The 26565-nt window shown below is 34.6% G+C and overlaps 6 protein-coding genes, 1 long non-coding RNA gene and 1 pseudogene across 7 annotated transcripts; 1 reads left to right on the top strand and 7 right to left on the bottom strand.

Annotated features, from left to right (window-relative positions):
- Positions 1-810: 810 nt before the first annotated feature.
- LOC117913882 (major allergen Pru ar 1-like) lies at positions 811-1618 on the bottom strand. The gene is made up of 2 exons (XM_034828981.1): positions 1372-1618; positions 811-1258 (listed from the first exon to the last, which is right to left on the bottom strand). Exons 1-2 carry the CDS (start codon positions 1553-1555, stop codon positions 963-965), a joined length of 480 nt encoding a protein of 159 aa, XP_034684872.1. The 5' UTR covers positions 1556-1618; the 3' UTR covers positions 811-962.
- A 1434-nt stretch (positions 1619-3052) lies between these two features.
- On the bottom strand, positions 3053-3785 carry LOC117913884 (major allergen Pru ar 1-like). Its single transcript, XM_034828982.1, has 2 exons — positions 3602-3785; positions 3053-3401 (listed from the first exon to the last, which is right to left on the bottom strand). Exons 1-2 carry the CDS (start codon positions 3783-3785, stop codon positions 3106-3108), a joined length of 480 nt encoding a protein of 159 aa, XP_034684873.1. The 3' UTR covers positions 3053-3105.
- Positions 3786-8129: 4344 nt separating this feature from the next.
- Positions 8130-9122, bottom strand: LOC117913881 (major allergen Pru ar 1-like). Its single transcript, XM_034828980.1, has 2 exons — positions 8867-9122; positions 8130-8670 (listed from the first exon to the last, which is right to left on the bottom strand). The coding sequence occupies exons 1-2, from the start codon at positions 9048-9050 to the stop codon at positions 8375-8377; spliced, it is 480 nt and encodes a 159-aa protein (XP_034684871.1). The 5' UTR covers positions 9051-9122; the 3' UTR covers positions 8130-8374.
- A 1784-nt stretch (positions 9123-10906) lies between these two features.
- Positions 10907-12806, bottom strand: LOC117913883 (annotated as a pseudogene).
- Positions 12807-13092: 286 nt separating this feature from the next.
- On the bottom strand, positions 13093-15260 carry LOC117913885. The gene is made up of 2 exons (XR_004651171.1): positions 14321-15260; positions 13093-14173 (listed from the first exon to the last, which is right to left on the bottom strand). It is a non-coding gene; the product is annotated as an uncharacterized LOC117913885 (long non-coding RNA).
- Positions 15261-16076: 816 nt separating this feature from the next.
- On the bottom strand, positions 16077-17015 carry LOC117914681 (major strawberry allergen Fra a 1-2-like). The gene is made up of 2 exons (XM_034830121.1): positions 16744-17015; positions 16077-16614 (listed from the first exon to the last, which is right to left on the bottom strand). The coding sequence occupies exons 1-2, from the start codon at positions 16925-16927 to the stop codon at positions 16322-16324; spliced, it is 477 nt and encodes a 158-aa protein (XP_034686012.1). The 5' UTR covers positions 16928-17015; the 3' UTR covers positions 16077-16321.
- A 2736-nt stretch (positions 17016-19751) lies between these two features.
- Positions 19752-20601, bottom strand: LOC117914680 (major strawberry allergen Fra a 1.05-like). The gene is made up of 2 exons (XM_034830120.1): positions 20370-20601; positions 19752-20240 (listed from the first exon to the last, which is right to left on the bottom strand). Exons 1-2 carry the CDS (start codon positions 20551-20553, stop codon positions 19945-19947), a joined length of 480 nt encoding a protein of 159 aa, XP_034686011.1. The 5' UTR covers positions 20554-20601; the 3' UTR covers positions 19752-19944.
- Positions 20602-22639: 2038 nt separating this feature from the next.
- LOC117914797 (major allergen Pru av 1-like) lies at positions 22640-23575 on the top strand. Its single transcript, XM_034830269.1, has 2 exons — positions 22640-22910; positions 23039-23575. Exons 1-2 carry the CDS (start codon positions 22727-22729, stop codon positions 23332-23334), a joined length of 480 nt encoding a protein of 159 aa, XP_034686160.1. The 5' UTR covers positions 22640-22726; the 3' UTR covers positions 23335-23575.
- The last annotated feature ends 2990 nt before the right edge of the window (positions 23576-26565 follow it).

Raw genomic sequence — 26565 nt, forward strand, 5'->3', positions numbered from 1 at the left:
ATTGCAGTCAACAATGGATCAAGTAATTGCAGTCAAAATTATGTACTTTTGGTTCAAGGGCAACCTAGCTTCAGATATTTGCATTTCAATTAATGGTCATGCCTTCTGCTCAAATGTCAATTTTATAGGGTACTGTTTAAACAATGGGTTCAGTTTACAAAGTACATTGAAAAATGCATGTCCACCATTTGTCTTGGTAAACATTCTGTGCATTTGAATTTCTAATATGAGAAAGCATGTCCATTGCAATGTGGATCTTACTCTTTGATAGTCAAAGATATGAAAAGAGGAATTGGACTTTGACTATTGCTCAAATTATAATGAAATAAATCAAAGAGTAAGTATATAATCTCTGGATTTACTTTGCTTTTAATCACAAGTCTACCACCCAAGTCATTAATCTAAGACACGGTGTCTATAGTTTCTCTTATATCTTGACTTAGTGAATAAACATTACTTCTTCCTTCTTATTAAATTAGGAAGCAGGACTGGGTGAAACCTCTATCCAACTTCGAATAGATAATCAATTAATTATATAGCAATTTTTACAAATAAAGATAAAGATGGTCTCTAACTAATGTACTTCTCTCAATTTGTTATCACCATTGGCAATAATACAATTGCCTGCAGTTTTAATTTTATTCCACACATTAAGCCATGTTCATGAAAAAAGTTTGAATTTGATTATTTGTTCTCAATTAGACCATCACAAACAAACTTTTGCAGGCATTTGTGGAAATTTTCAGATTAAAATAATTACTAAGTCATACCAGATCATATATTGCTTAATGAAAATATGATTTCTTTTATTCCAATCAAACATTACAAACAAGTCAAGAAAGTGCATGCATACAAATCTTATCATCTCTTTTGGCCAAATAAGAGGAACATATATGAAAACCACACCTTAAAGTGATGATACTGAAGACACAAGAAACTAATTACAATATAGAACATTTCATTTAATAGGCATCTGGATTGGCCAGGAGGTAGGCTTCAACAGCCTTGAACAGGCCCTTAGCCTTCTCTTTGCCAGCCTTGATTTGGTTTTCTGTGATCTCAAAGTCTCCTTTGGTATGGTACTTGCTAGTGCTCTTGCACATGGTTCCTCCATTGGGAGAAGCCACCAACTTGACCTCATAAGAAATTGATTCAAGGGTGCCCATCAAAGCATCACCCTCAATCACACTGTAACTGTATGTGAAGTTCTCTTTGTCTATTCCATCAACCCTGTGCTTCACATAATTGAATTGGCTTCCTGCATATATACCAACGAGTTTGGTTAGTATTTTGAAGTGCTTTTTCCTGCATTTAAAAGCTAAAAAACAGAGTATGAGAAAAAAACAAAAACTTATGATGCATGCAGGCTACCTTCACCAAAAGTAATCTTCTTAATAGATCCAGGCCCTCCATCACCTTCAATGATTTCAACACACTTAATAGCCTGTGGAAGGATCTTGGGAATGAGGTTGTCAGAGTCAAGGATAAAGGCCTTGAACATCTTGGCTGGTGGGATTGAAGAAGTGATCTCATGCTCATAAGTGACAACACCCATGATGCTAGAGTTTGAAAAGTGATCAAAGGAGGAGGAGGAGGATGAGGATTTGGTTTGTTGGGAGTGTTTTGGGGTGGGGAGATGTGAGAACCAGGGGGTGATATTTATAGATCAAGAAGAAGGTTCCCATGTGTGAGGCTTCCCCAGCATTCAAGCTACCCGTTATTTTCAAAATAGGTGCTTCTGAGAAGTCTACAATGTAATCCATCATCATTATTATTATTTACATAAATGACGCTTCTTGGGGTTGGACCCAGGCCTCCAAATTTGATTCCAAAAATGGTCTATTCTTGATGTTGAATAGAACTGAAAAAAGGAATCATAGAGAAGTAAAATATAAAAAAAGAAAAAAGAAATAAAAAAATCAATGGAATGATTGTTGGTAAGTGTTGGAGTACTGTAGGATACCGGAGGTTAGATGAGAATACAAATACTTGGCTTAGAATTGAGTTTTGATACACGTACAGTGACAAAATTATGGATATGAAAGTTGAACTTACAGGTAATAAACATGTTTTTGGCTTGGTTACATCAAAAGAGTTTGAGGAAAGTGACCTTGTTGAAAACTGTCCCAGGGGCCCCAGCCTGCAGTATACCATTGATGTCATTTCCCTATTATACAAACCTTGCTTGTTTAAGATATAGTGCTTTAACAATAATTTATGTTAATAATCTATTGAAGGTCCCTTCCTTTTTCAACCGAATTCACTTGCCGGTTTCCATTCTTTGTACCAAATTTCAAAGTAGGAATGCCTTCTAAATTTTCCTTTCATATTTTACTTCAAAATTTTTAATACTCCATCCATGTTTTTCGCTAAAGAAAATCATTTTTAAACATTTGTAATACTCCATCAATCTAAGACATGACCTTGTGCATAGAAATTCCCTTAATTTCATCTTGACTTAGTGGATGAGCATTCACTCTCTGGTCTTTAATTTCTATTAGATTATTAAGCATGACTGATTCTTTCTATTAATAGAGCAAATTGAGTTGACAAATAAAGATGGTATCAGCTGTTAATTATGATAATACTCTCCATCGGTTACAAATGTTCGTAAACAATTGATGGCCAAAATGTGAGGAATGTATAAAATTTGTCCAACTGATTCTTTTTCCACAGGAAACCATTTTAATGGAAAAGTTTGGATTAGGTGTAAGTGGGTGAATGGAATTCTAGGTGAATCTTAATTTGATAGATAATTTGGTAGTTAATCTCTTCTGAGTTCGAGCATCTTATTCAAACTTTAGAAGATTAATTAGTGTGAAAATTTGTCATTCAATTAAAAGCAATACTAATTGAGATGATACTAGTTAGTCAAATGTTGAGGGATGAAAAAATGATTTTTCATTGGGTTTATGAAATAATACAACAAGCACCTCATTCCAATCAAAGATTACAAGCAAAGTGAAGGAATTAATTACAACCATACAACTCTTGACATCAAGCCTAAAGCCTTTTTGGCCACATAGGAGAACATATATGAAAGCCACACCTTGAAATAATGATATTGAGACACAAAAGACTCATATAAAGTATAGAAAATTTTGCTTAATAGGCATCAGGATTCGCCAAGGGGTAGGCTTCAATAGCCTTGAACATGCCGCTAGCCTTCTCTTTGCCAGCCTTGATTTGATCTTCTTTGATATCGATTTCACCTTTGGTATTGTACTTACTGGTGGTCTTGCAGATGGATCCACCATCAGGAGATGCAGCGAACTTGACTTCATAAGAGATTGATTCAAGGGTGCCCATCAAAGCATTACCCTCAATCACACTGTAACTGTATGTGAGGTTCTCTTTGTCAATTCCGTCAACCCGGTGCTTCACATAATTGAATTGGCTGCCTGTACACCAAGAAATTAGAAAAGAGGACACTGGTCAATCTATTGTTATGCTTATCACACCATACAAGTGAAAATTTAATGTTTCCTCAACATCATGGGAGTGTGTTGATTACTTTCAAAAGGTAAAGACAACATTTTTTTTTTATTAGAAGAAAGGGAAAATGTACTTTTCGAAGTCAAAAGATTATAAATGAATTAACCTTCGCCAAAAGTAACCTTCTTGATGGTTCCAGCCCCTCCAACTCCTTCAATGATCTCAACACACTTAATGGTTTGTGGCAGGATCTTAGGGTTGAGCTTGTCGACATCAAGGACAAAGGCCTTGAACATCTTGGCTGGGGGGATTGAAGAAGTGATCTCATTCTCGTAAGGGATAACACCCATGATGTTAGGATTTTGAAAATGATAAAACGAGGAAGAGAAGAAGGATTTATTGGTTTGTAGGGAGTGCTTTGGGGGTGAGGAGATGTGATAACTAGAGGATGATATTGATAGTCCAAGAAGAAGGTTCCCCCATGTGTGAAAGTGTCCCCAAAATTCAAAGGTTAAGGTGATCCGTTACTTAATTATTAGAAACTTCTGAGGAGACTTCAAAGTAAACCATTATTTTTACAATAAAGAACTACTTTTGGGGTGTGGATAGTGGTACTGTCGGCTCTGAATAATAATAATTTGAATAAATTCCATGATACTGTATTTAATCTGAAAATGATGTGAGAAGAATTAAAAAATGGATGAATTGAATTGGTAAACTTTTTGGAGTCTAGTGGACTGAAGCCTAGAGACAAGGTATTTGTATATTGGCAAACCATTACAAAATTATGGAAATCATAGAATTTTGGGAGCAGTTAATGTAAATACTTAATTTTTTGGCTTAATTAATAAACAATTAGCAGAAAAAAGAAAGAAATCATAGCAATTGGTCACTCGTAAAAATTTTCCATGGAGTTCTCTTCACATCTCTTTCCAACTACTTTTGTAATCGATAAACAATGACTTCAAAACTAAATAATTTTATATGTCCATGTCTATATACCTTTATATCATAACTAAAAACTTTAACTAGCCTTTAAATGTGTGCAAATTTTGCTTACTACTTTTAATAATTAGCTGCTGTAATTTTTGGTTGTCACATAATTGTTTTCATTCCCACCTTTAAGACATTTCTCTTGGAGATTTATCCATTGAGAGACTTAATATGTGAAAATACCTACCTACTGTTCTTTAACTTTGCAATATTTAACATGAATTACTCTTTCTTTGACAAGTTCTATAATTAGGAAATGAAATTGATCTCGAATATGCTCCTCCATGAAATATTGGCTCCTTAGTAATTAAAATGGTTGAATTGTTGTGACAAAACAAAAGTGTATGCTTTTTTTGCTCGTGATTGATGTTCTACCAAAGACCTTATACAATTAAACAATTAATTAGGATCTAATTTGGGTTAGATTAAGTGACCTAAACCCATATAAACTCAAGTTACTTAAACTCAATTAAAAACCTTATAAATACCCCATAGGGGTTAGAGTTTCTATCATTTTTATTTTTCACCATCCAGAGAGAGAAAATAACCTCTATCCTCCTTTCCTTCATATCGGAAGTGTGTCAAAAATAAGGTTGAGTCATCGGAAGGAAAATCGTGGGTTTGTGAGACTTATAACAACTTCAATGTCGTTTTCAACACTTAAAATTTAAGGTTTTGGAATATTTAAACCTAAAGGTTAATATTTTAACCATAACAATCAATTTTTTGAAAAATTGATATTGCTTTCGTTGGTTAGATCTAAGATGCCAACAACTTCCTAGAACTAAAGTTGCAATGTATTCAACTTCATTAGTAGAAAGAGCAACAATGGGTTGCTTCTTTGACCTCCCTAAAGATGCCCCACCTCTAATAGTGAATACGTAAGCAATCAAATGTGCTTACTTTTGCTATCATCAAAGCTTCCTTCCATTTCTCTACTAGTGCATGTAATACACAAGATCAATTGGACCATTGGTTTAATAGAAGATACCAAGGGATGCTAATCTTGTTTATTGCATATGTAATATATGGTCTTGTTCCTATTAAGTACTCAAATTCCCAACCAAGCTTTGGAACATGATAGAATTGACAAGTCTTCCTTTGCCTTCATTTTTTAACTTCAATCCACTAACATATAGAGTTAAAATAAAATTTATATTTTCCATTTTGAATTTCTTCAAGATCACTATTGTTGCTCTATTGAATGAATGGTAATATCAAAGAAAATCAAATATAATTAAAATTAATTAGAAACTTATATATGTTCAAATAATTTCATCTTTATATAAGATGTTAAAATAAGTTAAATGAGTTTGAAATAGTATATAAAAATAATTTATGAACATTAAATTATTTTTTCCTACATTTTTTCTTTTCTATTACTTCTCTTATGAAGGGATACTTAATGGCAATGTGTTTGGTCTTATTGTAATTAATTTCATTAAAAGTATAAATTAAAGGTTATAACTCCATTATTACCTTCAATGTGTATAAATTCAAAAAAACAAAACATTAAAGTAAAATTAGCTTCTTTGGTTGTAACTTTTACACACATTACCAATGGACAAGGGCCCTTAAATGAGGGAAACAAAATCAGGAATAGTATTAACAAACCCTTCATCTCATTTCAGGTCTGCTCTACCATGATGATTCCCATATAGCCTATTTACTTACCGTTTTGCTAATTAATTTTCTAACGACCAATTTGGCAAAACAGTAGACGCTTGGAGTTTATTCAATAATGGCTAGCTCAATATGATTCGGGACAATTGTGTTTTGGACCCAGTTGGGCCCAAAAATTAAAATTTGGTTCATAAAAGTTGCATAATTGATGGGAATGATATAAAATGTGAAGAGACCAATATACCATTCAAAACTATTTTGACTATTTTCTACCACAATATTTGACAAACTTTTTTATCTTAAATTTTTTTAATAATTATTCTGAAAATTTATTATTTTTAGAAAGCTATTTTTTTTTTTTAAATATGTCATTTAAAAAAAATAATTTTAACATATTTTTAGTTATTTTTTACATACATAATTTTAAAAATATATATTTTTCAAGATGTTTGATTTTTAAATAATAATAATAATAATAATAATAATAATAATAATTTTTTTTTTTTTTGGAAAATGGTGTATTTTTTTTTCCAAATCACTAAATTAAATTAAATTTAATTGAGGTTTATAAAAAGATAAAATTTAAATTAATATTTTTTTATTCTTTTTTTTTCATAGTCAATAAAGATCATTTTTGGAAAGATAAAAAATTCATATCATTTTTCTCAATTTTTACACTTTCTCTAGGTTTTGGGCTTGAATAGTAAACTTATATGGACCAAATCTTAATTTTTGGGCCCAACTAGGTCCAAAACACAATTGTCTCATATGATTCTCATACATACATTTAAGAGTCATAGAAATAGAGACAAACCCCATGATCTCCTTAATTATAATGTGAAATGATCAAGGAAGAAGTAGAGTAAGAAATGGATTAACTAGGAAAGTGGGAAAGGATTTGGAGTCTAGGAGACCAAGTCCGTACATCATTTGTGTACATTCAACAGGAATACAAGTGGGAAAACCTTCAACAAGAATACACAGCACATGGTTTGATATGAAGTTTTGGATTCACATGGCATGACAAAATTATAGTAATTTTAGCTGAATAAACAACACATCAAATATTGTAAATCAGAAGTTGGTCATTGACTGTTGACAGTCCTTAAATATAGGCTCCAGTCTAGAGATTTGTTTTGTTTTGTTTGGCTAGACGTTGTTGTAGCAGGGACCCATTTCTTAAATGGTTACGAATATTTTTTCCTTTCCAGTATGAAAACCATATCAGTAACCATAAGAGATCTATCCTTTGATCAAATCAATGTCAACAGTGAGAAAATAATACTTTCCCATTCATTCAAATGATAAATCTTTAGAAAAAAATGCTTAAAAAAAAAGGAACATAACTGGTTAAACGTCCATTTTGATCCTCTAGTTACATGCTGGTAGTTTATGTAAGTTTGTGTTACAACAATAAACAAAAATTTGAAAAAGGCGTGTCCATTTAGCAACGGTTTCAAAAACAATTTTAAAAAAATTAAAAATAATTCTTAAAAATAATTTTCAATTCTTTTTAGAAATAAAACTTCATTTAAAAACTCAAACATGAAAAATATATATATATATTTTTTAGTTTATTCTTTGTGAAGATATTATACATTTATGTAAAATACAAAAATTCTTAAAATATTTTTTTTCTATTAAAATAACTCAATTTATTCACAATTTTTTTTTTCCCAAAAGAATGTTTTCATTCAAAATTTATCAAAATATTGTTTAAGTTGAAAAACCTATTTTCAAAATCAATTCCTCCTAGACTTTTTTTACGAGTTCATTTAGTTATTTGTTTTATGGATCCATAACCCAAATTATCTAAATTATCAACTTCTAACTCATTGCTAAAGTCAGACTGCAAGTGGATACAACTTCCTTCTCATTATTTTTTTAAACTCATCTCATGTATTTTTTTTATTAGTTTTACCTTAAATTAGGTAGACCAAGGGTCCAATAGTGGGACAAATATTTAATGAAGTGTCCTAAATTATTTTGTTTGGTTGTCTGAAATTAGAGGTTTTTCTTGAAACTCCATAAACCTTGCCAGGAAATTTGAAGACTAAAAGCAATATTGAAAACATATATGCAAAATTAATTCCTTGGTAGAAATAAATATACCACTTCATCTCTTTAAGATAATACAAACTATTTGTTCCAATCAAAGGCTACAACCAAGTTGACGGATCACATTCAGGAAATATTATTCTCAAGCCCAAGGCTGTTTTGGCCATATAGCAGAAAAAACAAATATGTAGAAGTAAAACCTTTCACCAATATATATATAGATATAGGGAGACACGAGACTAATAATATCTCAATAATATACTGCTTAATAAGCATCGGGATTTGCCAAGAGGTAAGCCTCAATAGCCTTGAACATCCCAGAAGCCTTTTCTTTGCCAGCTTTAATTTGCTCTTCATCGATCACTGCATCATCTTTTGTGTGGTACTTACTAATGTTCTTGCAGATGGATCCTCCATCAGGAGATGCCACCAACTTGACCTCATAAGAGATTGATTCTAGGATGCCCATTAAAGCATCACCTTCGATAATACTGTAACTGTAAGTGAAGTTCTCTTTGTCAATCCCATCAACACGATGTGTCACGCTCTTGAATTGGCTGCCTGCATGTTCATAAGAACACTCGTTACTTGTCTGGCTGATACGATATCATGCAAAAATGATGAATGCTTATGGAGTTCCCTGGCGAATTACTTCTCTTTAAGCTTAAACAAAACAAGTTTTGCTTTCAAAGAGTGAGAAAAGTGACATATGATGTTAGGCATAAAGTGCCAAGTAATTAATATAATGCAAACTGACCTTCACCAAAGTAGATCTTCTTGATGGTTCCAGGCCCTCCATCTCCTTGGATGATCTCAACATTCTTGATAGCTTGGGGAAGGATCTTGGGAATGAGGTTGTCGGCATCAAGGACAGAGGCTTTGAACATCTTGGCTGGGGGTATTGAAGAAGTGACCTCCATCTCATAAGTAATAACACCCATGATGCTAGAGCCTAATTTGAAAATGATCGAAGGAGGAGGAGGAGGATGCTTGCTGGGTTTGTAGGGAGTGTTTTGAGGTGAGGATATGTGAAAACTAGAGGATGGCATTTATAGATTTAGGCCAAGGGCTCCCTTGTGTGAAAGTGTCCCCAGTTTTCAAAGGGTTAAGGTGATAACCATTTTCCTGTTGGGTCCCTTCTACATAGTAATCCATCATTTTTCAATAAAAAAACTTTCGTCGGTGGGGTTGGCCAATTTGACCACAGATGGAGTTCTCATTCATATACACAAAAACGAAAACACAAATAAATTAAACCATCGGTCTATCTTATTTAAACCCAATATCTATTATCAAAATGTGATGAAACCGCCTTCGTACTCAAATTTCATGGATGATTAGAAATCACCTACAGCTACAAGTGCTTTACCTTCTGTGCTTGTAGCTTACAAGTAAATGATATGTTGAATACAACAGCTAACTTAGTCTTTTCCTTAGATACTGACATTGTAAAAATCAAGTATTCAAATTACTCTTGACCATGTAATTGGAGAGGGGGCTCTTTATAAGTCATTTTTTGGAATGGTGAAGAATGATATAAACCCAGTCAAAACAGGCAAAAAATTTCTACCAGTAGACAACTTCCCTTAAATAATTCAGAAATATTAGAATCTCTCCATCAATTCAAAAGTTTGGTGTTTCCAACTTGGCACAACAACTAGAAGCTTGGACAAATTCAATAATAACTGCAATGACTCCAAGCATTGACGATGACTAAAAATCTAGACAAACCGCATTTCTGAACGGTAGTGCATGCGGTGTTTACAGATTAGTAAATAACTTTAAGAGAGCTTTCAAAAATAATAAAAATTGATCTGTATGCCAATTTTGCATAACTTTCCACAAGAATACAAGGCTCACTTGGTTCCAAACAGAGATTTATACATGCTATGATAAAATTATTGATCTTACACATAACTTATGGAGTAACTCTATTTCCGGCTTAGTAAACTGTTCACTAAAAGAAAGATAAATTAGAAGAAATCGGCTATTTTTAAAATCTGCCTTGGCTTGGCAAGGATCAGTTTAAGTTGTAGATAATTCTTCTTAACATAATCAACCATTACAATCCACATCATTGATTCAACATGGTCCTTTAATCCATTCTTCCATGCCTTGAACTACATCTATGTGACCATGGCTACACTTCTACACAGTGAATAAAAGAACAGGTCCAAGTTTTAAATATATGCCCATGCATATTTCACCTTTTTATGTACAAATAGCTAATGCATCTCTGATTCAGCATACTGTGTATGGCCATGCCCTGGTTCAAAACAAATTCTAATGATCATCCAGTTTCACAATGAATTTAAGAAATGATACAGCCATTTTTCTTAGAATTAGGCCCGGTATATGTACTCAGGTTTCTAGTATGCTAACTGCCTGATCAAACCAATGTTAACATTCTGAGCAGTGAAGATTCTTTAAAATAAACATGAAAAATTGAAAGAAAAAAGGCAAATTAGAGTAGAATTAGACTTAGGTTGAGTTATATAGCTTGCTTAGAGTTTGGATCTTCTATTACTGTTTTTGACCCTCTTCTTTTTTTCTTTTTTTCCAGAATATTGTTGGATTGCCAGCAGATATTATATTCCTTTAATCCTTCATTGACTTGATCAGGGATCTGAATAAATACAGAAAACAAATAAATAAATTTGAGGTTTTTTCGGACATTCAGCCATTCTATTGAAAATACAGAAAATTTGCTTGAATTTTTTTGGATTAGAAGCAATTACCCAAGGATAGCAACTCAAATATTTCTTAATGATTAAAAGATTGATGAATTTCATTATACTTTGTGAAAAATACAACGACATTCATTGCAATCTAACATTACAAGTCAAGGATCATGCCGAGGAAACTCTTATTGTAAAGCCTAGGGTTGTTTTGGCCATATGCAGAAAAAATATAAAATCCACACCTTTAACTGATGACATGAAGGGAGACACAAGAGACTAGTACTATATTGAATATGGACCACTCTGTTTAATAGGCATCAGGATTTGCCAAGAGGTAGGCTTCAACAGCCTTGTACATGCCCATGGCCTTCTCTTTGACAGCCTTGATCTGGTCTTCTGTGATCTCAATGTCCCCTTTGGTGTGGTATTTACTGGTGTTCTTGCAGATGGATCCTCCATCAGGAGATGGCACCAACTTGACCTCATAAGAGAATGATTCAAGGGTGCCCATCAAAGCATCACGTTCGATCACACTGTAACTGTAAGTGAAGTTCTCTTTGTTGATCCCATCTATCCGGTGCTTTATGTAGTTGAATTGACTACCTGAACGTAAAAGAAAGAAAAAAAAAAAAATGTTGTTAGTTACTCCATTGTGTAACATATAATATCATGCCAGTGGATTTTTATGCTATTGTCCTAATGGCATTTTGGAAGAACTTCTATTACTTTTAAGAGATGAAAACAGAATAAGGTTTTTGAAAGGATTATTCATACAGTGCTGATGAATCATGATAATGCAAACTAACCTTCACCAAAAGTAATCTTCTTGATGGTTCCCGACCCTCCACCTCCTTCAATGGTTTCAACACGCTTGATAGCCTGAGGCAGATCTTTGGGATGAGGTTGTTGGAGTCAAGGACAAAGGCCTTGAACATCTTGGCTGGGGGGATTGGAGAAGTGATCTCCATTTCATAAGTGATAACACCCATTATGCTAGTGTTTAAAAAATGATCAGAGGAGGAGAAGAGGTTTATTGGTTTGGAGGGAGTGCTTTGAGGTGAAGAGAGGTGTGAGAACTAGAGGTGGTATTTATAGATTGAGGCGAAGGCTCCCTTGTGTGAAATTGTTCCCAGTTTTCCAAGGTTTGAGGTAATCCATTATTTTCTTGTTGGATCCCCTGAAGAAGCTACAATGTAATCAATTAATTTCCACTAAAGAATTTTTCTCAGTGGGAAAGGACAAGCTTTCATGTGAAGGTCTAATGCATGCTTTCCATTGTCAACCTGAGAACTTACCATGCAGAAAACAGAACAATGGGCATTAATTAAGCCCATATCATGGAGTGTGAGAAGCTTACATTTCTTTTTTTTTTTTTACTAGGAATAACTTGGAATGACTAGAAATTCTAATAGTCTGAGCAGCTTACCCCTTTTGGTTTTTTAACTAGTGTGAGAAGCTTATCCAAATTACTGCTCAGACCCTTCTTTCCTCTTTGTTTTAAAATACCCTAGACTAGTAGACTGCAATCAAATATGATCTTCCTTTTGTCCATGATGGACTCGTTGACACACATTTGTTGGTAGTCTTTTCTATTAATTAGGAAGAAAAAACCTGGTCTAACTATATCTCTGCTTTGCCTTCACTTTACCAGTCTTCATTTGTTAGTCACTATTACAAATTCTGGATCAAAAACAGAGTGTTGAGAAAGAAAAACAGAGGAAAATGTCTATCTCATTGATGTTCAGATTTCTGTCCAGTACGGGATACAAAAATGGCGACCTATCTGTAGCTTGGAGTCTCACAACTACACTAACTACTCCAGCTCATCAAATAACAGAAAAGAAAACAATATCAACTGAATTGGGAATAGCTAATTACATAAATGCCATAAGATTCTAATAGTAAAAAACAGAGTGTTGAGAAAGAAAAACAGAGGAAAATGTCTATCTCATTGATGCTCAGATTTCTGTCCAGTACGGGATACAAAAATGGTGACCTATCTGTAGCTTGGAGTCTCACAACTACACTAACTACTCCAGCTCATCAAATATCAGAAAAGAAAACAATATCAACTGAATTGGGAATTACATAAATGCCATAAGATTCTAATAGTCTCTAATCTGTGTCTCGCCTTTGGTACGGTAGGACCTCAGGGACGAGGTTTCCAGCGTCAAGGATAAAGGCCTTGAACATCTTGGCTGGGGTAATTGAAGAAATGATCTCATACTCATAACACCTATGATGTTAAGAGTTTGAAAATGATCAAAGGTGAAAACTTTTGGAACAGAGCAAACAGCATGGAAGAAAACTAAAATCCCACTTCTCTTTAATTGCAATGGGCTATTTATACATTCATGAAAAGCTTTTGGAAGAAGTTGAAACTTAGCTTAACATCACCACAAGAGCACAAAGTGAGAAAGAATTATGGTCTTGCTTTGAAGGCTAATGAACCGACTCGTAGGAAGAGCATTAGTCATTAAATCTGCCAATTGACTCAAGACGGAATGAAATAAGCATCCAACGTGTTCTGTAGTACTCGTTTACGAACAAAGTGGTAGTCTATCACCACATGTTAGGCACAGGAGCGAAGAATCAGATTAGTGGCCAAGTACATTGTGCTCAAATTATCACAGTAGAGAGCATGTGGCTGAATCAAAGGAATAAATAATCCCCTAAAAAGAAACTGTATCCATGTCAATTCAGCTGTTGCATTGGCCAAACCTTAAAACTCGGATTCAGTCCTCGATCTAGAAACAATCTTCTGTTTAGCAGTAGACCAGGAGATCAAGCTTGACCCCAAAAGGACACAATAACCACTTGTACTGCGACGACCATCTAGGCAACTGGCCCAATCAGCATGACTAAAGGCTGGAAGATGGAGAAAGAGGATGGTTGAAACGATGATCATGATAAAGGCTTCATATACACTCAGCTACCATAGCTTGTTGCTACTATAAATTCTTAAGTACTTCCGGTAAAAGAATTCAGTTTCATGACAAGATTTTGTACAAGAGAGGATGGAGTTGATGAGACAGGAGAGGAAACATTTTGTACAACAAAAGGAAAATGAAATCCACCAAATACCACATGCCTCGAGACATAATTTCGGCCACAAGAGTTATCTAAATAAAAGCATATGTGCTTTATGTTTGGGGTCGTAAACCAAGAAAAGGCACTTAGTATATCAAAATTGAAGTCTGTGCTTGTTGTAGGGCGAAGAAAAGGGTAGCAAGCACACCCAAAAACTGGAAGAACATAGTAATTAGGTTTGCAGTGGTAAAGAGATTCATGAGGATAGAAAGAAACAAAAGAACCTTTGGGCAATTGATTGATCCAGTAGGTTGCTGTTTGAAACGCAAATGGCCAATATTTGAGTGGCCTTGCTGCATTAAGCCAACATAGAAAATCCAACTTTAATAACATGGCAGTTCTTATGTTCTGCTAGACCATTTCCCGAGGGATGTAAGGGCAAGGGATTTTATGAATCAAGCCATGTTTTCCCAAATAAGCAGAAATAACTTGAAACCCACCATCCCAATCAGATTGTATTTGTTGAATTCTTGTGCCAAACTGAGTCTCTCCAAGTGCCTGGGATTTGAGGAAACTATCAAAACCACTTCTTTGTTTTGCAAAATATAAATCCAGGTGAACCTTGTAAAATCACCAATAGAAGGAACAAAATATCTCACTCCATTTACTACCAAAACTAGAGATAGCCCCATACATCAGAATGAATAAACTGAAATGGTTAAACAGACGCATGAAATTGTCCAAAAGGAACATTACAACTATGCATTTTAGACTTTTTCATGCATGGTACGCAAATAACATGGCAGAAAACTAAAATCCCTCCTCTTTAATTTCACTGGGCTTTTTGTATACCTTCACGAGGAAGTTTCTAGATAGGGGTGGTATTTATAGAGAGTGGTTTGTCTGCAGATATAGTGGTTTGAGAAGAGGAGAGATGTGAGAATTAGGGGTAGTATTTATAGATGGGGTCTAGGTTCCATAGTGCGAAGATGTTTCCAGTTTTCAGTTTCATGGATAATTCTCTTGTTGGGTGTGTCTGAGTGTGTCTGAGTAAGGTACCAAGTAATTAAGCTATTACTTTACAATGAAGAACTTTCTTTTGTGGGGGAGGACTCCAATTGGAGGTCCTCAACCTGAGAATTCACCTTTAAGAGGATTTGGATATGGTTAGAAATCTGGGACTTTTGCTCCACCTACAGTTGTTTTGGATTTGGTTGGAAATCTGGGAATTTTTGTCTACTTTCAATTCATGTAGTGTACAAGTAAACGACAAGTAGAATACACGATTCAATGAACCTTTACCTTGGATATCCAACCAAATATTTGTGGATGTGTTTCTTCATGGGTCGGCATTAAATGGTGATGAATTAGGAAAAGGACACAGGTCATGTAGGCTGTGCAAGTGGATAAGTTCCCATAAAGAAAGGGAAGAAAAGTAAGAACTCTTCTATCTCATATAGTCCTACATGTCTTATATTATTCACCATATGGCTATTTTTCTATTTCATATTTGGCAGAACACTAGAAGGTTGGACTTATTCAACACCGGCTGCAGAAGACTTCGGAAAGAAATAAAGACAAATCTCGTGATCCACCTAACTAATTAATTATGATTTGGAAATGCATAATCATGGAAGAAGTCAAAAATGGCGATCACTAAATCAAAAGCTGGTAGTGGCATTTATGGATTGGCAAATCACTTTCAAAGAACAATTACAGGAATGCCAATCCGTATACCATTTTTTGGAGGACCTTCAACAAAAATACAAAGTACTTGGTTCAAAAACAGTTTGGGATACACATACCTTATCAATACTAAGGACCTTAAGTTAAAGACTGGTCACAGCATGGGTTAATTCAAACCAAATGTCTATGTAGCTGTACAAATTTAGCATATACACATAAGAAACACATATCAACCATTTTTTTCTTTTGAGCTTAGTGTGAAAAATCATATGATGAATTACCCTTTATACGAAGGCTAACTCAATGTTGATTAAAGCAATAAAAACAAAAATTGAAAGTAGGGTTTCTTCCAAATTAATTACTGACCTCATTATTTTTTGTTTCTTTCGATTTCTATGCTTTAGAATATTGCTAGAGTTAGGTCTCGAATAAATTTAGATAAGAAAAGAAAGGCTTTATGCAGAACGTATAAAGTTATCCTGAAAATTTCTGAAGTAAAAGCAATAGCCCAATCATGTCAATTCAAATATATATGATCACTTAATAAGAAGATGATTTTCATTATATTTATTAAGGTAATACAACATAAGAAGATGATTTTCATTATATTTATTGAGGTAATACAACCATGACTCTTCATTCCAACAAAACATTACAAGTACACCAAGGTTCACACCTAGGAAAATCTTATTTTTAAGCCGAGGCTACTTTGGCCATATGGCATAAACACAAAACGTCCACACGTTGACTGATGCTATGAAGGTAGAGCACTCAAGAGACTAGTATCTCTTACTCAATAGAACATGACAGGAAACTTAATAGGCATCAGGATGGGCCAGGACGTAGGCTTCAATAGCCTTGAACGTTGCGAGAGCATCCTCTTTGCCACCCTTAACGTGCTCTTCACAGACCTCAGCGCCCTTGGTGTGGTACTTGCTGGTGTTCTTGTAGATGGATCCTCCACCTGGAGCAGGCACCACTGTGAGCTCATGACAAATTGATTCAACGCCGTCAGTCAAAACATCCCCCTCGATCACAGTGTAGCAGAGTGAGAATTTCTCTTTGTCAATCGCATCAATCCGGTGTGTCATGCTTTTGAATTTGTGGCCTGGAAACCAGAAAGATAAAATAAAAAAATAAAAAAATAAAAAAATAAAAAACCAGAACCCCCATTAGTCTATTCTGTTAACATGCACTGATAGTTATATGGGTTGCAATTATTATAATAGAAACTAACCTTCACCAAAGTGAATCTTCTTGATGGTTCCAGGGCCTCCGTCTCCTTGAATGACTTCCACGCACTTGATAGCTTGAGGCCTGACCTTGGGAATGAGGTTGTCAGCATCAAGGACAGCGGCCTTGAACATCTTGGCCGGGGGAACTGAAGAAGTGATCTCCTGCTCGTAAGTGAAAACACCCATGATCTTAGAGCGTGAAATGAAAAGGATCAAAAGAGGAAGAGGAGGATTGATTGGATTGCAGAGAGTGGTTCGAGGTGAGGAGAGATGTGAGAACTAGGGTGGTATTTATAGATGGATTGGACCAAGGTTCCCTTGTGTGAAGGTGTGTCTCCAGTTTTCAAAGGTAGAGGCAGCTTCATCTGAGGAAGGTTCAAAGTAATCCACTAGTTTTTAATAAAGAAATACTATGATCTTATGCGGAAATGGGCAGGTTAATTTCAAGTGGTGGTCTACTCCCCGTTATGACCTAGAAAGTTCTTACAAATTCGAAAAAAGAGGAAAAGATTTTGATTAAAAAAAACAATATTAATAATAAAGCCAACCAAACAAAACAAAAAAAAACAAATACGTGGATCTTAATTATGTTATTAACAAGTGAGAAAGTTATCCTTTTACTCAGAAGACATCTGAGACTAGTGCTTTACTTTCGGTGCATTTACAGGTAAATAATATGTAGAATGAAACAGGAAATGGATATTTTCCTTGGATTCAAACACTAACAGTCGGGGCATTCAAGCTACTTTTCTTCATATATTGGTGGTTGGTGGCACACCCACTGTTAGTCAAACATGGAACGGTGAGTGATGGAGAGTGACATAAAGCCCATTCTAGAAATGCAGGCCAAAACAAATGGATAAGTCCCTTTAAATTGAGGAAACAAATTCGGGGATATTGAAAAGCATTTTTTATATTCCCGGCGGCTTTACTATTCTTTTAAACTATTAGAATTTTTCTCTATTCAACATTGGCTGCAACTACTCCAACATGTTTGAAAAAAGAATAGCTATAGAGACAAAACCCATAAACTATACTTCATAATTGTAACTTGGAATGACCCTGGAAGATCATAAATAGGTAGATTGGGATATAGTGGGAAAATTTCTGGAGTGCAGTAAAACAGAGGCCAGTGTTGTATTTACAGATTGGCAAATCAATTCAGAGAACTAACTTACGGGAAAACTACAGTTCCGGCTTAGCAAGTACCTGTAAAGCAAGAAAAGAAAATCAAAAGGGTTACTTGATTAATTGATCATAGTTAAAAGGGTTATTTGTCAAAAATGGGTCATTTTTCAGATTAAAATCTATGGAGAGTTAGATTTGTAAAATTAGAATTATTTCTACCTCATTGACTTGTTGGTAGCGTCATTGATTTGTTGGTAAGTGTTCATTTCTATTAAATTGAAGGATTGGGTCCTAACTCTATCATGGGTCCTAAGGTAGTAGTCAATATTGTGTTATAATAAATTAAAGAATCATCTAATAGAAACCATTTTTTATAAAAATAAAATAAAGATGGTATTATAAATAAAGTATTTCCAATTACACTATCATGCATATGTAAAAATAAATTGCTCCCTGCAAAAATTCATTAACAATAATCTTAGTGACTAAATTGGACTTAGTGTAGTGCTAGATATTGCATAATTAGTAAAATGATGATTTTCAATATATTTATTAAGGTAATACAACAATGGCTCTTCATTGCAATAAAACATTATGGAAAAGTTATTAATATTTTCTTTAAAAAAAATAGAAAACATGAAGTGTATCTAAACAGACAATAAGTTATTATTTATTGAATATTTTAATAAAAATGCAAGTGGTAAATTTGTAAAACCAAATTGGGAAGTTCTAATATGTTTTTAGATAAAGAAATACTATTCAATGTATAATCGCATGGTAGCCATGATGTCCTGTGACCATTGACATGCAAGTAATTGATTGGTTAGTGAGATAAGAGAAACACATCAAGGGATCAATCGCCAATAAAGAACCATCTAAATTTAGATGCTAGTTTGTGAAAATGTTAACAATTTGATCTTCATCATATTTCATATGCATAAGCTATTGTTGCATGTGGTTATTATAACATTTTATATCATACTTTATGCTCCCAATACTTTACTACTAACTTATTGTTATCTTAATATTCTTTGTCTATCTATCCAGCTACAAGTGATATGGGTAAGATAATATTTTAAACAAGACTATTAACAAGAAGATCAAAGAACTAACAAGAAGATCAAAGAAAGATTCCCTATTGGAAAAAGTAAGAGCACACATCATTGTAGTTGATGTGGTCAATATGGCCATAATAAAAAAAATACAAATAATCAATCCTTGAGATCATTATAGCTTTAGCATCTTATGGACTAACAAGGCATAGAAATTGTATTTTTTATTTATTTATTTTGTATATGGTGATAGGATAAACACATAGATGGAAGTTGTAATAGCGATCCTTCTTTTTGGATGCCCATATAAATGAAAATATAAATTACTTTTTTGTATTGTCATAGGACATGTATAAACCCTTAATGGAAATTCTTTGTTTCTTCATGGTCATTAAGTTTGCTCACAATAATCTTGATAATAGTTAACTTCAAAACCTTTGGAATGGAAATAATAAAGAATGGGCTAAGAACTATTTTTGTCAAGAATGAGTCATTTTCTAAGTTAAAATATGTGGAGGGTTAGATTTCCATCATTAACCGGTTGGTAAGTGTTGTTTTCTATTAAATTGAAGAATTGGGTCTTAACCCTATTTCTATCAAGCCATGGCGTCATAATAAATTAAATAATCATTTAATAAAAACCATTTAAAAAAAAAAGATAAATTAAAAGATGGTTTTTCAATTAAAGTATTTCCGGTCTACACCATCATGCACATGTCAAAATAAATTGCTCCCTGCAGTAATTCCCTAACAACAATCTTAGTGACTAATTTGTAGTTGGTGCAGTGCCAAAATATTTCTTAATTAGTGAAAAGATGATTTTCAATATATTTATTAAGGTAATACATGCAGCAAAGACTCTTCATTGCAATAAAACATTACAAGTACTCCAAGGATCAAACCTAGGAAAGTCTTATTTTGAAGCCGAGGCTACTTTGGCCATATGGCAAAAACACAAAAGATGCTATGAATATGAAGGTGGACTCAAGAGACTAATATCTCAATTGCTACAGGCAATTTTACTTAATAGGCATCGGGATGTGCCAGGACGTAGGCTTCAATAGCCTTGAACAATGCCAGAGCCTCTTCTTTGCCACCCTTAATGTGCTCTTCACTGATCTCTACATCGCCCTTGGTGTGGTACTTGCTGGTGTTCTTGTAGATGGATCCTCCATCGGGAGAAGCCACCACTTTGAGCTCATGAGAAATTGATTCAATGCCGCCTGTCAAAACATCTCCGTCAACCACAGTGTAGCTGAATGTGAAGTTCTCTTTGTCAATCGCATCAACCCGGTGTGTCATGCTTTTGAATTTGCTGCCTGGACACCAGAAAGAGAAAAAAAAAAAAAAACAGAACCCCCATTAGTCTATTCTGTTCTGTTAACATGTTCATGACACCATGCAGTGATAAGTTAAATGTGCTGCAATGATTATAATACAAAACTAACCTTCACCAAAGTGAATCTTCTTGATGGTTCCAGGGCCTCCCTCTCCTTGTATGATTTCCACACTCTTGATAGCTTGAGGCCTTACCTTGGGAATGAGGTTATCAGAATCGAGGATAGCGGCCTTGAACATCTTAGCTGGGGGAATTGAGGAAGTGACCTCACTCTCGTAAGTGAAAACACCCATGATCTTAGCGTTTGAGATTAAAAGGATAAAAGAGGAAGAGAAGGAGGAATGGTTGGTTTGCAGAGAATGGTTTGAGGTGAGGAGAGATCTAAGAACAAGGGTTGGCATTTATAGATGGAGGACCAAGGTTCCCTCGTGTGAAGGCGTGTCTCTAGTTTTCAAAGGCAGATACGGTTGCATCTAAGGAACGTTTAAAGTAATCCACTATTTTTCAATGAAGGAGTGCTATATTTCTGATCTTACGGGGGAATCCCCTGGTTAATTTCAAATGGTGGTCTAATTCTCTTTTTCTTTCTTTTTTTCTTTATTTTTATTTCCGTGGGGAGGGAGCAAAAAGGAAAAAAGAAAAAAGAAAAAAATAAAACAAAATAAATGTGTGGATCTGATTATTAGCCCGTGAGAAACTAATCTACCTTCTACTTTGAGTGCATTTACAGGTAATATGTAGAGTACAGCAGGAAATTATAAGATTTTGCTTGGATATAAACATTGTATCAGTTAGGGCGGCATTCAAGTTACTTTTGATCATATATAATTTGTAGTTTGTGGCACACCCTTTGTGAGTCAAGATTGAATAATATTGGTGATTCATGGAGAATGGAATAATCCCAGCCCAGAAATGCAGGCTAAAATTGAGAACATATCTACAAATGAATAAGTCCTTTAAATTGATGAAAACAAATTTTGGAATGTTAAAATGTACTCCTCTGTATTCTCGGCGGCTTTATGAACAGCTAGAAGCTTTGACTTTGTTCAAGAATGGATGGCTGCAATGACTTCAACATGATTGAAGAAGAATAGCAATAGAGATCAACCCCATGACCTAACCGATCATGATTGTAACTTGGTAATGACCCTGGAATTAAGATAAAAAATAGATTGATTGGGATATGGGAAAATTTTTGGAGAGCAGTAGAATGTGGTATTTACAGATTGGCAAATCAATTGAGAGAGAGCTAACTTATGGGACAACTACAGTTCTGGCTTAGTGACTATACTGAAAAGCAAGAGAGAAAACCAAAAGAAACCGGCTATAGTTAAAAAAAAGTTGATTAAAATACATTAGCTTGCCTGAAAATTTTGCATCAAAAATCTCAATATCAGAAAATCTTTGATTGTTCTACATCAAAAAATGGAAGCTGGTCAAGATATATTTTTTTTATTTGTTGACCTTTCTTTTACGGATAACATTGATGACACACAAAAATGTCTAGGTACACAACTTTCTTTTATTTTCAGGAACTGATTTTCAGGAAGTGGACACCAATTTGATAATCAAAATTGGTGGAGTACTTTGAACTTTCCAAATTGGATGCAGAAGTTTCAGGCAAGTTGGTTGTGTTTGAATAATTGAGGCTGCTTTTTGGTGGGTTTGGTCCTATTGCTGATTTTTAGGAATGATATATCTTATAAAGACACATGGATAAGTCTTTAATAAATATCCAATCCTTGAATTTAATAGAAAAGAACACTTACCAACAAGTCAATGATGGATGCAATAATTCCAATTTTGCAAATCTAGCCCTTCACATACCTTACCTAAAAAATGACTCATTATTGACAACAATACCTTTCAACCTATTCCTTATTATTTTTATTCCAAATGTTTTGAAGTTAACCATATGTAGAGGGCTAAATTTGCAAGATTAGGATTCTTTCATTCATTTTAATCAAAATAGGCTGGAGGAATTTTTTATCAAGAATAGGTTATTCTACATGTTGTTTACCTCTAAATGCACTGAAAGTAGAAGGATAAGTTTCTCGCTGGTTAATAATCAGATCCACGCATTTATTTTGTTTTATTTGTTTTTTTTTTCTTTTCTATTTTCCCTCCTCCCGCCGAGTAAACGCAAAACCAAAAAAAAAAAAAAAACATAAAAAAGAAAGAAAAAACGAATTAGACCACCACTTGAAACGAACCAGCGATTCCCACGTGACATCGTGAATAGAACTCCTTTATTGAAAAATAGTATATTACTAAGAACCTTCCTCAGATGCAACCGTCTCTACCTTTGAAAACTGGAGACAACTTCACACAAGGGAACCTTGGTCCTCAATCTATAAATACCACCTCTTGTTCTCACATCTCTCCTCACCTCAAACCACTCTCTGCAAACCAACCAATCCTCCTTCTCTTCCTCTTTTGATCCTTTTCATTTCAAACGCTAAGATCATGGGTGTTTTCACTTACGAGAGTGAGGTCACTTCCTCGGTTCCCCCAGCCAAGATGTTCAAGGCCGCTATCCTCGATTCTGACAACCTCATTCCCAAGATAAGGCCTCAAGATATCAAGAGTGTGGAAATCCTACAAGGACAGGGAGGTCCCGGAACCATCAAGAAGATTCACTTTGGTGAAGGTTGGTTTCTATTATAATCATTGCAGAACATATAACCATCGTTGCATGGTGCCATGAACATGTTAACAGATAGACTAACGGGGGTTCTTCAATTTTTTTCTTTTTCTTTTTCTTTTTCTTGTTTGCAGGCAGAAAATTCAAAAGCATGACACACAGGGTTGATGCCATTGACAAAGAGAACTTCACATTCAGCTACACTGTGATTGACGGAGATGTTTTGACGAGCGGCATTGAATCAATTTCTCATGAGCTCAAAGTGGTGTCTTCTCCTGATGGAGGATGCATCTACAAGAACACCAAAAAGTACCACACCAAGGCCGGTGTAGAGATCAGTGAAGAGCACGTTAAGGGCGGCAAAGAGGAGTCTCTCGCAGTGTTCAAGGCTATTGAAGCCTACATCATTGCACACCCTGATGCCTATTAAGTGAAAATGCCTGTGGAAAAATAGATATTAGTCTCTTGAGTCCACCTTCATATTCATAGCATCAGTCTTAATAAGTTTGGATCTTTTGTGTTTTTTGCCGTATGGCCAAAGTAGCCTCGGCTTAGAAATAAGAGTTTCCTAGGTGTGATCCTTGGGAGTACTTGTAATGTTTTATTTCAATGAAAAGTCGTTGTTATATTGCCTTAATAAATAAATATATGGAAAATCATCTTTTCACTAATTAAGCAATAATCTGGCACTGCACTGAGTCCAAATTAGTCACTAAGATTGTTGTCAGTGAATTACTGTAGAGAGCTATTTATTTTGATATATGCATGATCGATGCTGTAAACTGGAAATACTTTATTTGGAAAACCATTTTCAATTTTATTTATTTATTTATTTATTTTTAAAAATTGGTTTCTATTAAATGATTATTTAATTTCTTATAACACAATGACTTCTACCTTAGGACCCACAATACGGTTAAGAGGTATGCCCAATGCTTCAATTTAATAGAAAAGAACACTTATAAACAAGTTGTTAACCCAAGGGTTCTCCTAATTGGGTTTTGATGATAACAAACCATGGTTAAGTGACTAATTGACTTGAATGGTAAAGAATCTCAGGTATAAATTTGGAAATTCATCAAAGGACCAAATGGATATAAGATCGAGACTTTTGGAAGACTCTTGATCATAGGAAACGAATGTAAGATGAATGCATGGGTGCAGTTAGGATTTTCATACCATTTCATGCATCTTTGAAAACTCAGTTTATCCTTTAAAATTTTGTTTTCATTAGAACTCGAGTTTTATCAAATGTACCTTAGGCAAAACAGTTTAAAATTGACATATTAATTCACCTAAAGACCTTGCCTAAGTGTTAGAAAATAAAGGAATTGAAAAAGATAGGTTTTCGGGGCCAAAAGGCTGAACTAGTCAAGGCTCTGGCCAATTGGGTCAACCGGTTAGGGAACCGGTCGACTGGTTGCCCTTGTCCGATCGAGGAGTGCCAAAAACACTCTCTCTCTTCCAGTAGCTTCCTCTTCCCGGTTGAGGTTCACCCTTTCCCGCTCGAGGTCCGGTCGACCTCCGATCGAGGTAACGGTAACCTGCCAAAGCATTAAATGCTCAAACGGCTAGTGAATCGGTCGACCCCTAACTCGACCGGTCGAGGCTTCCTTTTGCTATTTTTGGCTCACAAGCTTAGAAACCTATAAATTGAGAGCTCCACTTCATTTATTATAAAAGGATTGATGGTTTGCATGTTTTCTAATTATCGCCATATTGATCACATCGACTATAACAACGTATACTCTTACATTCTCCATAGAAAAGGATTTTTTTTTCTTTGGTCTTCTTTTTAGCCACGTTGTTTAAGGTATTATTGATCGCTCGGATTTTGTCGTTTGTTGGATCAAAACAAAATTTATAACCTAATTCACTCTTCTATAGCAATTTGTACCCGATCAAAAAGTGGTTTTAGTACAAACTACTGTAGCATAGTGGTTTTTAGGTATCGTCCACAAGGATGGATTATTCTTGGTAATTAAGGCTTGAATGAGATGATAAGAAATGATTGTGATAAAGTGAAATTGACTTGAAATTGCATGATAAAATTCCAAAATAACAATGTATTCAAATTGAGAGGAAAATGAAGTGTAAAAGAGAAGAAAATTAATAAGATGTGAGATTCTCGGAGTTAGGATTTTCTAGAGAGCAATTTCCATGGTGAATAGGTGTTGAGATCTAATTTTCATCAAGTTAGATTGAAAATCTAAATTTTCATCTAAACCGATTTTTGATTTAGCTTTAGATCTAGATCTAATTTCTCTTAAAATTAGGTAATCTAATCCAAGAGATCAATTTGACTCATAAATTCAATTCATCTTAAACTATCTTTCAATGATTCACACAATGCAACTATTCAATTTCATCAAATCTAGCATTAAGAATTTGATGAATCTACCTAGCTTGCATTGTAGTAATCATCCAAGACAATTTGAAGAGAAAAATCCCCAAATTTCAATTAATCAATCAATTGGATCTAATTACCTTTACAATTCAGGCTCAATTCTCTAATTCACCATAGATCTTGCCTCTAGATCCCCCCTCCTCCGAGAAAACGAGATTTAACCACTCATGCTTGGAGATTTGATCTCACAAGACATGTTTGGCTACCGAGAAAATAAGAGAAACTGAAGGAAAATGGAGAATTATATAGAGAGAAGAAGAATGAAAAGTTCTACAATTAGGAAATGTATCAAAAGTTAGAATTCTTAAATGAGTCCATCTCGTTTCTATTTATAGGCCAAGGTAAAAAGGACACTTGGCAACATTTTAGAGGTCTTCTAGATGCTTCTTCATCAAGGAATCTGGAGAGAATGCATTTTCGCACGAGCCCTAGCAATCTCGCATGATGGTGCGAAATGGAGAATCCAAAAGCTTTAATTTCGTTCTTCTGGAGCGTTTCGCATGACTGTGCGAAAATTTCGCATGGTCATGCGAAATCACTTCCTCAAAATTTCCCTTTATGCTGCAGCCACCTCCTTTCTGTCTCATTTCGCATGACTGTGCGAAAATTTCGCATGGTCATGCGAAACCGACAATTATGCTATTCCGGCTCCTCTTTACAACTTTTCTCATTTCTTCATGTTTAATCCATCTCCACCACCTTCAATTAAGCTTCAAAGCTTGGTTCAAGTGCATTTCCTCTTCCTCATGACCACATTATGTACCCTCCTCCATTCATTTTCCATTTGTCACTCCATGCTTCAAAAATCACCTTAAAATATCTCCAAAACTCACAAAGAACCATTAGTATCACTTGCAAGGGTAGTAATGTATTACTTGGGCAAATTAGGCATAATTACTACTCAAAAGGTGTAAAACTCATGAAAGTTAGTATCTAAAATATGTGGTTTTTGAGTACTAATCAATTATCCAATCCACATCATTTGAAATTCAATAGATAGACTATGAATATGAAGACAACAATGAGTTAGTAGTGAAGTATTGGGAGCATTGAATGTGACATGAAATGTTATAATATTGATTCGTTTTTCCCAATTGGTGTCTCAGCGGATTCATATCCAGTTGGTGCTCTTTGATTGAGAGAGTAATCAACAAAATTTATAACCTATTACACCATGAACTAGGGTAGCAAAGACAAAGCTACTATAGCATAGTGGCTCTAGGATCGTTCACTGGGAAGGGTTTTCAACTCGCA

The sequence above is a fragment of the Vitis riparia genome, chromosome 5 (assembly GCF_004353265.1).
Source record: "Vitis riparia cultivar Riparia Gloire de Montpellier isolate 1030 chromosome 5, EGFV_Vit.rip_1.0, whole genome shotgun sequence".
Lineage (NCBI taxonomy): Eukaryota > Viridiplantae > Streptophyta > Magnoliopsida > Vitales > Vitaceae > Vitis > Vitis riparia.

Coding starts and splice junctions, on each gene's coding strand:
- LOC117913884 (XM_034828982.1), bottom strand. CDS start 3,785: ATGGGTGTTATCCCTTACGAGAATGAGATCACTTCTTCAATCCCCCCA. Junction 3,402..3,601: donor GAAGGTTACTTTTGGCGAAG/GTTAATTCATTT, acceptor CTTGGTGTACAG/GCAGCCAATTCAATTATGTG.
- LOC117914680 (XM_034830120.1), bottom strand. CDS start 20,553: ATGGGTGTTTTCACTTACGAGAGTGAGGTCACTTCCTCAATTCCCCCA. Junction 20,241..20,369: donor GAAGATTCACTTTGGTGAAG/GTTAGTTTTGTA, acceptor TCTGGTGTCCAG/GCAGCAAATTCAAAAGCATG.
- LOC117914797 (XM_034830269.1), top strand. CDS start 22,727: ATGGGTGTTTTCACTTACGAGAGTGAGGTCACTTCCTCGGTTCCCCCA. Junction 22,911..23,038: donor GAAGATTCACTTTGGTGAAG/GTTGGTTTCTAT, acceptor TCTTGTTTGCAG/GCAGAAAATTCAAAAGCATG.
- LOC117913882 (XM_034828981.1), bottom strand. CDS start 1,555: ATGGGTGTTGTCACTTATGAGCATGAGATCACTTCTTCAATCCCACCA. Junction 1,259..1,371: donor GAAGATTACTTTTGGTGAAG/GTAGCCTGCATG, acceptor GTATATATGCAG/GAAGCCAATTCAATTATGTG.
- LOC117914681 (XM_034830121.1), bottom strand. CDS start 16,927: ATGGGTGTTTTCACTTACGAGCAGGAGATCACTTCTTCAGTTCCCCCG. Junction 16,615..16,743: donor GAAGATTCACTTTGGTGAAG/GTTAGTTTCTAT, acceptor TCTGGTTTCCAG/GCCACAAATTCAAAAGCATG.
- LOC117913881 (XM_034828980.1), bottom strand. CDS start 9,050: ATGGGTGTTATTACTTATGAGATGGAGGTCACTTCTTCAATACCCCCA. Junction 8,671..8,866: donor GAAGATCTACTTTGGTGAAG/GTCAGTTTGCAT, acceptor ATGAACATGCAG/GCAGCCAATTCAAGAGCGTG.